The sequence below is a fragment of the Leishmania martiniquensis genome, chromosome 28, assembly GCF_017916325.1.
Source record: "Leishmania martiniquensis isolate LSCM1 chromosome 28, whole genome shotgun sequence".
NCBI lineage: Eukaryota > Euglenozoa > Kinetoplastea > Trypanosomatida > Trypanosomatidae > Leishmania > Leishmania martiniquensis.
Genome location: NC_090163.1, coordinates 897501 through 909972, shown reverse-complemented (window position 1 = coordinate 909972; position 12472 = coordinate 897501). Strand labels below are relative to the sequence as shown.

The 12472-nt window shown below is 60.7% G+C and overlaps 4 protein-coding genes across 4 annotated transcripts in view; all 4 read right to left on the bottom strand.

The window, feature by feature from the left end:
* Nucleotides 1-2836: 2836 nt before the first annotated feature.
* On the bottom strand, nt 2837-4054 carry LSCM1_03263 (uncharacterized protein; the record flags this gene model as incomplete). The annotated part of the gene is made up of 1 exon (XM_067320810.1): nt 2837-4054. One exon carries the CDS (start codon nt 4052-4054, stop codon nt 2837-2839), a length of 1218 nt encoding a protein of 405 aa, XP_067177420.1.
* A 1116-nt stretch (nt 4055-5170) lies between these two features.
* LSCM1_03262 (uncharacterized protein) lies at nt 5171-7123 on the bottom strand (the record flags this gene model as incomplete). The annotated part of the gene is made up of 1 exon (XM_067320809.1): nt 5171-7123. One exon carries the CDS (start codon nt 7121-7123, stop codon nt 5171-5173), a length of 1953 nt encoding a protein of 650 aa, XP_067177419.1.
* Nucleotides 7124-8323: 1200 nt separating this feature from the next.
* LSCM1_03261 (uncharacterized protein) lies at nt 8324-10843 on the bottom strand (the record flags this gene model as incomplete). Its single annotated transcript, XM_067320808.1, has 1 exon — nt 8324-10843. One exon carries the CDS (start codon nt 10841-10843, stop codon nt 8324-8326), a length of 2520 nt encoding a protein of 839 aa, XP_067177418.1.
* Nucleotides 10844-11720: 877 nt separating this feature from the next.
* Nucleotides 11721-12472, bottom strand: part of LSCM1_03260 (uncharacterized protein) — a gene marked incomplete at both ends in the record, with an annotated part of 4482 nt that continues 3730 nt past the window's right edge. Inside the window, one exon of the mRNA XM_067320807.1 lies at nt 11721-12472. This exon is cut by the window's right edge and continues 3730 nt beyond it. Within this exon, the coding sequence (XP_067177417.1) occupies nt 11721-12472 (752 nt within the window).

Sequence of the window (12472 nt, the reverse complement as noted above, 5' to 3'; positions counted from 1 at the left end):
GGGGGAGAGGGGAGAAGGAGATGAGAGCGGCGAAGAGACGCAAATCGTACAGGGGGAAATAAAAATGAGCTGAAAGGCGTTGGCGTGTGTGTGTCTGTGTGGCCGCGGACGTCAGCGCCTGCAGGGCCTCAAAGGCACAAGATTAAGCGTAGGCGGCACACGCCGGAGGAGAGAAGGCGTGTGTAGAAGGGGTAAGGAGGGATTAGGCCGCTTTCGCTGCGTCTCTGGTAGGAAGGGAGGGGGCGGGGATGACGAGGAGTGTTGAGGTGGAGGAACGCGGCCCAATGAGACGGCATGTGCAGATGGGCACTCAAGAGCAGACTCAATGGCAAGCAAGCAAAAAGGAGCTTGTGGGAGCAGCACCGCAATGTAAAGAGCTTCCGTTGGCAGTGCGGAAAGAGGCTGAAGGTGTATAAGCGGTTGTGCAGCGGACGTCTCGTATGGACGCGTGACTGAATGTGTGTGTGTATGTATGTATGTCGCCGTGTGCGCGTGTGCCTTAGTGAAACGAAAGGGGGAAAAAACGCAGGCAGCGAGAAGGGGAGGGGAAGGGCGACAGACACAACGGCTGCACACACAAGCCCTTCAGTCAAGTGGTACCTCCCCCACGTTCACTATGAAAGCGGAGGACTTCGCGGAGAAAAAGAGGGAGGTCAGACGTATTCAGCTCCGCATTGGTGTAGGTGTGTGTGTTTGTCGGGAAAGAGGCGTGTATCGCGTAAGGAGACGGGGCGTGACATCGTGATGGAGTGTGGGCAGAGGCAGAGGGGGGGCACGGGGGGAGAACAGAATGCCAGACGAAGAAGTAAGGGGTGGCGCATGGGAGGGATAGCGCGAGGACACAACCCTCACAGGGGAGGTCCTCCTGTGAGCCGCGCTCCTCGCACGCCACCGAGGCATGCGCGCGAGGCCAGCATAGGGAGGGGGAGACGTGCCACACAAACCCAAGAACAGAAAGATGAGAGTTGGAGCGCGAAGCTGACGAGCGTCGATGGCGGTGTAAGGAGGGGGAGCAAAGATGGCCAACGCCTCTACAGGCCACTCACGCCCCGGCCTCTGCAGCCTCCAACACCACACGCACCTGCTCGCGCCTATTGCATTCATCTCATGTCCCGTCGCTTTCATGGCATCTCCCCTCTCCTCCCTTCCTCTGTTTACTGAGTGCATCGGTCGCCCTGGCCTCCAAAGCAACTGGTAAGCCCTGAGATCCATCCCATAGATGTCAGTCACGCATGCGCCCCGTGCGGAGCTGCTCTGAAGCCCTTCCTTTGCTGTTGGTGTTCTCTTCGTGTTGTGTTATTGTCGTGTGAGTGCACGTTTCTGTGCGCACGCAGGAGCGCTGTGAGCGCTCACGTGCAGTCGGGAGGGGCACTGCGCCCCTCCTCTCAGAAGGAAGGGGACTACACACACTCACACACCGCGCCATCACTTACAACAACGAAAACAGAGAGAGAAACAGACGCGCATACTTACACGCACACGGAAGGGAGGAGCCTACAACGGCAACCGCGCATCGGCCAACTGACAAGGCAAAAGAGGGCTATCATTCGAGTGGAAGTAAAACAAAAAAAAGAGGAACACCTTGTCACCGCTTCGCTTCGTCCAATACGCGGCTCCATTGGCACGCATCCGCGCATGCGCACCCTCGTCAGCGAACATGAGGAGCAAAAAAAAGAGAGTGAAAGGCAGCGGAGTCGACCACGCATACACCCTGCTCTTTCTCAGTGACTCTCTGCGCTCCCCCCTCACCAGAGAGGGGCAAGGGAGAGGGAGCGAGTGTGCCTGCGACAGCGGGTGGCTGTTTCGACCTTCGTTAGTTTCTCCGTCCAACTCCGCTGCCTCGCGCTACCGGGGAGGTGTCCAAAGCGCCGGCAAAAAAGACAGACAGACAAACGAAAGTGTGAGACAAGACGAGTAATAATAAAAAGCGGCGCGCACACATCGAGTAAAAGACAAAAGCCCATCCCACCCTGAACTGAAAAAAAAGAAAAAAACTTTCAACACCGACAACAGCACCGTTAAATACACACACGGACAGACCGACAGACCGACAGACAGGCGTACATTTCTATACACACTTACATATGTATACATAGAAATGTACGCCTGTGTGTGTGTGTGTGTCTCCTCTTTGCTCCACGTTGCGTCGTGCACCTCTCTCTCTGTTAGTCTTAATTATGATTCACCATCGCAGAGTTCACTCGAAGTCGTGTGTGTGTGTGTGTGCTAAGGAATGGTATGATCGTTAGGGAGGAAATAGAAAAAATTCGGACACACACACACACACAGGGCGGAGGGCAGAAGTAAGGACAACGGACAAGACCAACTCTGTAACGCATCGAAAAGAGACGCCCGGGGGAGGGAGGGAGGGGGGTGGCACACCCACGCACCAAAAGCGGCATGCATTCGTATAAGCCTCAACGTGACCGCTCGTGGAAAATGGGAGCCGCCGTACGCCCTCCCGGCCACGCATACACACCGGCTCTTCTGCTTGCTTCAGCCGCCTCACCCACACGCGCACGACCGAGCCCCTCGCGTCCTCACCGCCACAGCGCAGCACACACGCAGAGAGAGGGGAGGTGGAGAAGGCAGGCGTGGCGGTAGGCATGGGAAGAAGAGAAAGCCTGAATGGGTGCGCAAAGAGATGCAGTCGGGCCAGGCGCCTCGGAAGGGGGGAAGATGCAGGGAAGGGATGCGCCGCCAGCAGCTTCTTCTGCTACGCAGCCCTACGCACATGAGAGTGGATGCGTGCGTACGTGTGCGAGTGCGCTTGTGGACTTGTACACCGGAGCCCCGCAAAGACAGGAAAGGGGGAGAGCAAGAACGCCGCGCTCGCTCACCGCATAACGGTGTCTAACTTGTCATAGATGAGCGACTCCAGCGAGCGTGTCTGCGGCTCCACGTTCAGCTGCTCATTGACTGAGTCGATCTTAGCGCGGTGCTTCACCGACTCGCTGATAAGGTTAACGAGCCACACTTCGGCGTCGGCCTTGGACATGCCCAGCTGCTCCGCCACATACGCGATGGAGACGACAGAGTGCAGCGACATGTACTTGCTGAAGATCATACGCTTGGCGTTCTCAATGAGGTCTTCCTCGTAGTCGGCCAGAAAGTAGTCCTCCTTGATCATGCGCCGCACCTCGGGCAGCAATGCTATGGCGTCCTCGAATGAAGCCTTCTGAATAAGGCTCACTAGTCGAGTGAGGGCGTCCGAGTACTCGTAGATGGACTCCACCAGCTCTGCGGCGCTAACAAAGTTGCTGTAACGGGTTCGGTGCAGGAGCACCGCCGCGCAGATGTACCGCAGGTAGTGCGGGCACACCGTCTCAACGGTCTTGCGGTATGTCTGGTCGTGGCGGTGATCGAAGACGAAGTATAGAAGCTGCAGCGAGTATTGCAGGCCGCCCTTGAAGAACGGGAACAGCACCCAGTGCAGCAGCCACACGCGCGCGCGCACCGTAGTGGTATTGGGAGCGCCGAAGAGGTCCTCCTCGCTGGCGTTGTGCACGCGGCGAATCTCCTCCGCGATGCGCATTGCCGACTGCCAGTTCACGGCGCCGATGTCGCTCATCAGCTTACCCCACAAAATCGTGTCTGAGCGGAGATTGTCGTAGCCACTCACACACTGGCACAGCGCCAGCAGCTCCGAGGCGTCGCCGTAGGCGCCGGTGTCGTAGTAGAGGTACGCAAGCTTGTACACCGCACTCATGACCGCCGCCGTGATGCCTTTTTTTTCCGAAAGGAATTCGTACGACAGCTCGCCCTGCGTGCGGCGCTCGCCCACCTCGGTCTCTGTAAGCTTGAACTGGTACGTGGAGTGGTCGTCCTCGGACTGGTCGAAGAACTCCTTCAGCGCCGGTTGGGCGGCCGCGGTAGCCTTGGCCATCATCTCCTCCGTCTCTGCCTTGATGCTTCCATCTGCATTCAGCCCCGTCGTCTCGATCAGCTTCATCATGGCGTCCTGCACATCTTCACCGTTCTGCGCGTAGTGGTTCAGCAGGCCCAGGGCAAGGTGCTTGTCCATATAGGGCAGCAGCTTCCTTAGCATGTCCATTGTCGCTGCGAGAGGGGACGTCCGTGTTGGCGATGCTCCACTGTTCGTACGAATGCGCAGAAATGACTCTCTTCTCGGACGGCTTAAACACACGCGCACCCGCCTTCGGTTCGTGCGATGGCGTGAGAGAGGCGAAGGGGAAAGAGAGTGCGTCAAGAAGACAAATTATTTTGCTCTGTGCCGGCTCTCGCTCTCACTCACTCTGTGTGTGTGGGGGGGGTGCGATAGTGATGCGGATGCGTGCTTGACTACTCTCTCGTAGTATGGAAGGAGGGGGCCGCGAGTGCATGAAAGGTGTTCCACGCGCAGGCGAAAAAAAAAGGTCAGGTAAGGTACCCAAATGTGCGAGTGGCGGGTGGAGCAGAAGATAAAGGGGAGTAAGAGTGGCCGTTAAACTACAGGCGCTGAGTACCGGCATTCGCTCGTGCGCATGTCGAAGCCCGAGCAGGGGGGGCTCCGCGTGAGCAGAAGGGCTGCGCAAAGCAGGCAGAAGGCAGTGCCGAGGTCGAGACACAAGCCGCTCAGGAGCGGTGCTGACAGCACTGCTGTACACTGCCTCACCACAACTGACAGAGTGTGCGCCTGGTAGGTTCGATATCGGCCAACAGTCCCCCGTTCGCCCCTCATGAGCGTGATGAGTGTCGTTGCTTAGCCGTTTGCGCATACGCAGGCGCGTGCCGTTTTCTCTATGTGCCCCTACGCTCCCGCAGCGATGCACCTGTGTCTGTGAACGGAGAACGCGAGGTGGGAGCGGAAAAGACAGGTGACGCGAAGCAACACCATCCTGTATAGCGGACGCACCCTCTTCGAGGGCACAGATACCCGCACGCACGTTGTTGCGGCTCCTCGCCCACGCCTGTGCCGAAGGCAGCTTAATGGGGCGTATTCCCCCCTTGTCCCTCTATGAAGTGATGATCCACCGCAGCTGCTGCCATGCTGCGTGTAATGCTTCCCTCGCCTGATGGTCTATGCCCGCGCTTGCACGTGTGCAAGCGTACGTGCGTGTGCTGCGGAGTCCGCTACGCTCGGCACCAAGAAGGGAAAGAGGAGGAGGGGGGAAGGATTAGTGAACGAATGCCCCCAGTCCCTCACATGGCCCCTCCCAAAGCTGGTACCTTAGCTGCGTATGAGCTCCAGAAGGTCGCGGTACACCGATTCGCAGTAGCGGTTCTCTGCCATCACCTCCCGCAACACATCTTGCACACGTAGCGCGTCGTTGTGGCGCCCCTGCTCCCGACGCAGGGCGCGTATCTGATCTGCTTTGCGGTCCATTTCGTGCATTAGGCGGCGCATCTCTTGACTTGCTGTCACAGAATCGCCGTGCGGGTCGCGCAGCTGGCGTTGGCGCAGTCGGTACTCGGCTCGCATATGGGCCAGATCAGCAATAAGAGCATGGCAAGTGGCGTTCAGTGCGGACCCGTGCAGGCCGTCCGCTGCCGGTGGCAGTTGTGACGGCGTGCGAAGAAAAACCTCGAATGAAAGCGGGGCGGTGGTGGGTTCACTGGAACCTAGAGGCACACGCGCGCCAGCGCTCGCCTGGATGTCTTCTCGGGGACTTTCGCCTCGGGCGCGCGGTGAAAAGCAGCGACTCTGTGGCCGGTGTGGCGACGTCTCGCGCCGGCAATCGTTACGATGCGGTGCAGGTGGCGACTGCGCGCTCGCGTCCGCCGTAGAGCTTTCATGGGCACGATTGCAGGATGAGCACGTGCGAGTTGACGGCGAAGACCCCGTGGCCGTGTAAGTGTACGGGGTGGAGGTGCTAGACGAGGTCGACGACGACAACCCAGGCGAGTAGGGGCCGCTCTGGAGGTGAGAGAGGTGCCCATGCCGCGGAGGCGTTGCGGGTACGCAGGAAAAGGACGAGGTAAAGGCAGCCGGGGCCGGCGGTGGCGGTGGTGGCCGCGACGCGTACACGCTGCCGCGGCGCTGCTGGTAAGGTGAGGCTACCGCAACAGGGGCGCCGACCATGTCAGAAGACCCACACCCCACACGCCGGTAGTACAGCCGAGGGCGCAGGTAGTTCTTGCGCTCAATGGTTGCCACCATCGCCTCCACATGGTGAGTGCAGGGCGAGGAGGCGCGACAGGGGCTGCAGGAGTCGCATGGTCCGCTCGGCACAAAATGGCGGCGCAGCGCACGACGCGCAGGCGACGGCCCGCGCCAGCCGGTCGGCGGCCCCTCCGAATACGGGCAGCGCGGCTTCCGGGTGTGCGACGACGACGCTGCGACGGACGTGCGCGACGGTTGCCCCTCCGCCAAGCGATCCTCGGCACCCTTGGCTGGGGCGACTGCTGGCCCCGCTTGCTCTCGTCCATCTTCCATGGCCACCTCCTCCCCATACTGCTCCGCCACTGCGGCGGCCGCCTCAGCATCATGCAGTCCAGCCTGCAAGGAGCGCACCCTACTCCTCAGCCTTTCTTGATCACGCAAGCAGGCAGCGAGGCGGCGACGACACTCCTCATGCGAGGCCTCCGTCTCTACCACGCCGCGCCGCACCTCTGCCCACTCCTCATGTAGCTGCCGCAGCGTCGACTCCAACGCATCCTGGCGAGTGTTGCCGTCGTGACACACCTGTAGCTCGGCTACGCACGCCTCCTCGTGCCGTCGGCGCTGCTCAGCGACGCGTTCCGTCAGCTCTCGATTCGCCTGGAGTGTTTCCTGAAGCTGAATCCGCAACGCATCCTCACGGTGGCTGCGAATGGCCCGCTCCTTTTGCGCCAGCTGCGTCAGTTCGCGCCGGTGCTCTTCAAAGGCATCTGCCGCGCGTTCGCCCAGCCGCACGTACTTCAGTCGCTCCTCCTCCAGAGCCCTTGTGCGCCTCTCAAGGCTCGACAGAGAAAATGGATCGTCCTCGGCGGAAGCCACCTTGGCAGGTGCCGCGAAGCCGGAGACAGCCGGGCCCTTCGCCGCCATGGAGGCAGGGGAGGTGGAAGAGAAGTCCGAGGAGGAGCATGGGGTCACTGACACGGCGCTCTCGTACTGGATTGCAGACAGGGTTGAAGAAGCAAGAGACGACGATGACGAGGACGGCGGTATGTGACGTCGCTCTGCCACAGGGTCGGCGAGCATGCCTATATTAGTCAAAGCGCGTCAAGCGAGCGCCCTCATCTATACGTGCACGCACATAAACGCACACACCCGCGCCCCTACTCACGACGCTGAAGTGCACTAGGCTTCTCCTACGACTCCCTGTGCGTTAGAGCGGTTCTATGAATGTCCCTCGTCCCTTTCTCTATGAGGTACGAGGATGTCCGAGTACCCGTATGTGTGCGTGTGTGTGTGTGAGAGAGTGAAACGACGGAAGAGAAGTTTGGCGGAGGCGCTGCACGCCTATTGGGGAAAAGGGAGAGAAAAACGAAAAGGCGATGCAAACTAGCGTGCACCGGCTGTAAAAGAGAGCGGGGAAGGGCAGGACAGCAGACATGGAGGAGACGGTGCGGTGGTGGTATTCGGCCACGCTCGTCGTACTCGCAGAAGCACTGATGAGCTGAGGCACAAGAGCGCCGCGGCCGCCCTCTTAACTCTTCCCCTATCCCCTCTCCTCCCCTCTCCTCTAGGCCTCGCACATGCGTGTAGGCATGACTGCCTGAATGGAGAAGAAGCGGTGGGGTGAGGGAAGGGGCGCAAGCGCTCGCTGCCACTGCAGCAGTCCCGCGACCCGGAAAGGCACGCACGCGCACAAAACAGCAAGAGAGAGATGGGTAGGGCAGGGCACGTCTTCGTACCGCCCTTGAAGCGCAGGCTGGGCCGCTTTTGTATGTATTGGTTGCTTAGATGGTTGAAGGTGCACACGTATGCACTGCGCTGTTTAAGATATATGCGGATGTGAACCTTTCAGCCTCGGAAGCGCCGGCGAGAGCGTGTGCGCGCGAGTGAAGGAAGGGAGATGATGGAGAGGCGGAGAAACAGAGGGTGGGGGAGGGGATGAGAGTGGGAGGGAGACAGAAGTCAGCTAAGCCCTCAGCAATCACGCGCATGTCAGCCCCGCCGCATGAAGTCATGTCGGTCTGCTGTGGCTTTTGTGCCAAGCGTGTGCGTAAAAAGAAAAGTGAAAAAATAGGGGCGTGTAGGGAGGGCTTCTTCGCCGCTGCCTAAGCGCACCGCATGCCCACCTTTCCTCCGCCGCGCTCGAAGCGCCTTCCCCACCCTCCGCTGTTCGCTTCATCCCGCACCCACTCTCACCATCCGCTTGGAAGGGCGCACCGCATGCCCTTTTTTTCCTCCGCCGCCCACCACCGGCGCGCACCCCCGACTCCCTCCACTGCGACTTTACGCAGCATCGAGGAAGTCCTTCACACCCATGATGAAGTCATGGCAGCTGACGGCCACCAGCACCTTTCCTTCCTCGTGCATATCACGCGACTCGTCATCGTCGCTGCTGGCACTGGTGCTGCTGCCACTGCTGCTGGACGTAGTGTCGGAGTCACTGCTCGACAGCCTTGCGGCGCCCCTGCTCTTATGGTGGCCCCCGTTGAAGGCGGTGTAGCGTTGCAGCACCTGCCGTCGGTGCTCCATCTCTGCGTCGAATGCAATCAAGCTCTCGCCGCTCACAATACAGTACCCGCGCTCATTGTAAAGGTCGTCTTCGCAGCCGTAGTATAGCATCTCCACCAGCTGCGGGCCGTAGCAGCGCAGCGAGCAGTTCTCACCGCCGATGGCCCCGCAGAGCCCTTCGAGAGTCGCGACCATCGCGTCCACGTTCGGCTGCTGATTCTTGGACAGAAAGTTGTTGTAGAAGGGCCCACACCATGTGTGAAACACATCTCGCGCGGCCTCCAGCATGTTGGCCGGGGATTCATTGCGATGGACGCTAAGCACGTGCTCCATAAGCAGCTCTGTGACGATCTCGCACAACTCGGGGTAGCCGAAGCCGCTGGAGAGGCATATCGTGGACATGTCATAGCTGCTGGATTCGATGCGGGACGGCTGCAGGAGCGCTGCCTGGACGTGGCGCTGAATACTGCGGCGAAACAGCCCTTGCTCGTCCCCCTCTGAGGAGTTGTCCTCGTTGTCGCTCTGTGCTGGGCGCGCTACAGGGTCCTCCGTGAAAAGGGCGCTGGTGGGGAGAATGCTGCTGATGTAGCGGTCCTCGAGCGTGCGGCCGCGGCCGTTCATGCCGGTCAGCTGTACGTCCCGCTTCCGACGAACCCCACCCTCGATGCTGCTGCTGCTGCTGGAGGAGGAGGACGACGACCCCTCCTCGCTCTCGCGCCCTCTCGAGGCGCTCCTGTTGTCGGCGTCGATGATGCCCCCCACGTCGCGCTCAATCGCCTGATGCTGGAGAACAAGTGGTGCGCCGCCGGCGGTCATCCCGTCCAGCACGCAGCGCTCTCCCACAATTACGTGAGAGAGCTCTGCACCCTCTCCAATCACGGCATAGGGCCCGATAAGGCACCCGTATAGCACACAGCGGCGCCCAATCCGCGCGCCCTCCATTACGACACAACTGCGCAGCGAGGCCTCTTCGCCCAGCTCCACGCGGGCGGCGAGCACTGTCCCAGCCAGCTCCACTGAGGCTGGAACGCTCACCTCCTCGCCGACGACCACGTTCGGGCCCATGAGACTGCTCCCTGCGCACTTGGCCGTTGTGTGCAGGTAGACGGTTTCGCAGGTCGAGGAGACGGCGTACTTGGCCACCTCCTCGGCAAAGCAGCTCTCCCGTGTCATTGGAAACAGTCGGCGGGCGCACACGTCGAGGTTGCACTGAATGTATGCCTCCGCGCTGTTTATAGACTCCACCACCGCGGAGGACGAGGGAAGCTCAATGAGGCCAAAGACGTTGCCGTAGATCTCCACCTGGCCCAGCAGCGATGTGCTGAGGAAGCCGTAGAGGTCTCGAATGTGAAACTCGATGAGGGACAGCGCCTCACAGCAGCAAAATAGATAGCCGGTCGGCAAGAGGTCCATGCGCACCGACTGCGGAGCACTGCTGCTGAACACCACCGCCGCCGGCTCAGGTGTCTCCTCGCCATTTTCAAAGCGCGCCATGTACGTGACCACCTGCGTCGCCTTGTCGAGCACAAACATGGTGTGGCGCTCCCGCGGCAGCGCCGGGGCAGCGTAGGTGCGAAGGTGCAGCATGTCAGACGTCTGCTGAATGCTGAGAACGCCATGGCAGCCATTGCCGCCGATCGGGGACATGGGCGGCTGAGAGCTCAGCTCCTCGGTTTCTGCGAGGTGATTCACCAAGGAATTGCGCAGGGCTGCTGCAAGGGCGGGGCGAGAGGAAACACACAGCAGCGTTGCCGCGTACTTGCTCACCTTGCGCACTCGTTCTAGGTGCGTTTGATAGCACGCGCGCAGGTTCGTGAAGGAGGCCACCGTGTCGATCGGTACCAGGAGAAAGGAGCCGTTTTGAGGCACAACGTTGCGCTCCCGCATCTCGTCCGCGGCTTCCGCGAGGGTGGAGATTCGGCGCGCGCACTCGACCACCGTAACATGTATGGAGTCACTCAGCAGCCACGGCTTACCGCGTGCAGTGCGGCACTCAGAGAGGTGCGCAATAGTCTGCGCCGCCGAGGTCGGGCTAAGCAAGATGGTCGCCTCATCTACCCCGTTCAAGACCAAGTTTTCAAGCACGTAGTCGATGACGGGGGTGTTGCACACCGGCAGCAGCGCAGCCGGGAGGTGAGGAGAGGGACTAAGGGGGCTCAGCGGCCCAACAACAGTGGCGTGCCCGCCGTGCAGGTGTGATGGTAAGAGTGCCTCCCCAATAATCACAGCGATTAGCTTCGTCCCTTGCCGGTCGCCACGCTCGATAACGCCGCGACGAACAGCTGCCATGTCCATGAGTGGAAAAGCAGCGAGCGGAAAATATTCACAACTGCACCAGCGGCTGTGTATGAGCAGGCGGAGCAAAGCGGCGGGGAGACGGAAGTGGAACAGCAGAAGGAAGCGTGTGTGTGTGGGTGTGGGTGGGTGTGCGTGTGTGCACATGTCATCGTCGCACGATAAGCCGTGAAGCACAGAAGTGGGAAAGGTGCGGAAGGGAGCGGGAGAAGGACGAGACGCTGCGTAGCGATCGGCCGATGCAGCGCATGAGAAAACCGGCAGAGCCGCGGTTAGGGACGCCAGACGGACACACAGGGAGAAAGAGAGAGGAAACAGAGGCACAGGCGCGTGCGATAGAGCGAGAGGGCACCCCTCGGCGGCGAATGTAATTGCGTCGCACAAGCTGATGCTGCTCTGCAAGACATTCGTGAAGCCTCAGCAAAGGGCCCCCCCCCTCGCGCAGCGCTCTCGACCTCCTCTTCCCTGCCCCCTCCCCCCCTCATCTCTGCTACCTCTCAGCACCTCATTATTTCTGCATAGGCATTCGCATCGACTGCTCCGCATAGATGGAAAGTGCGCGCCACATCACGTCCTCGTCTGCGGCGGCGCCGCAGACGAGGGGAGCGCACTTCCGCCTCTTCCACCCTGCAATCGCCACATGGTGAGAAAAGAGGAGTGTTCGCGTGCGTGTGCGTGCAGAGGGAGGAACGGCGCCAGGCGCAGACCCGGCGCGAGGTACTCGCTTACACATGAACGAGCAGCCGATGCGTGTGTGTATAGGTGACAGCGCAGGTGCGCCTTGGCTCCCAAAGCGTTGGGATCTGCAGAAGCAGCGGCGATCGAGAGAGAGAGACGCCATCGTTATCGCCGCATTAGTCGGGTGCCGCAATGACCTCTAGTCGCTAAAGCTGTAGTCGGAGGACGACGCGGAAGACTCGTCTGAGGACGAAGCCTCTTCGTCAGTGCTGTCATCGTCTTCATCGCTCGAGTCGCTGCTGCTGTGGTGGCGGCGACGCCGAGCGGCCGGCTTCGCGCGTGGCTTTGGAGGGATGGCAGCCGTAGAAGATGCTCGCTTGCTGGTCGCTGCGGCAGCCTGTGGAGTCGTCTCTGTCTTCGCCTTCGTGAGACCCAGCAAGAAGAGGTCATCATCGTTGGTGTCATCGACAGGTTTGCTAGAGCGCGGTGCTGTGCCGTTTGATGGCGACGCGGCCAATGTGCCCGTCTTCGGAAAGGCGCAGGCTGGTGACGCGGAGGTGAGCGCACCGAGCCCAAAACAATTGAGGTCGAAGTCGTCCTCTGCCGTCCTGGTGGCAGCAGGAGTGGCTGACGATGTCGCCTCCTTCCTGCGCCCACGCCTCACCGGCTTTGAGGTGCCAGTGTGGCTGTTGTCGCTCGAGTCATCATCGCCGCCGCTGCCGCTCACCCTCCTGCGCGACTTCGACGTCGCGCTGCCCGTCGGGGCTGCGCGGGGCTTCTTGAGAGAGCCACGTCTCCGTGTCGTCTTTGGCTCCGGCGGCGCTCCAGCGTCGCCCATTCCCACGATGTTTTCGCCCTCGTCGCTGCTGTCGCCCAACCAATCCTCGTCGGACTCGTCGTCGTCATCGTCGTCATCGCTGTCCTTCCTCTTGCGTTTCCGCCTCGCCGCTG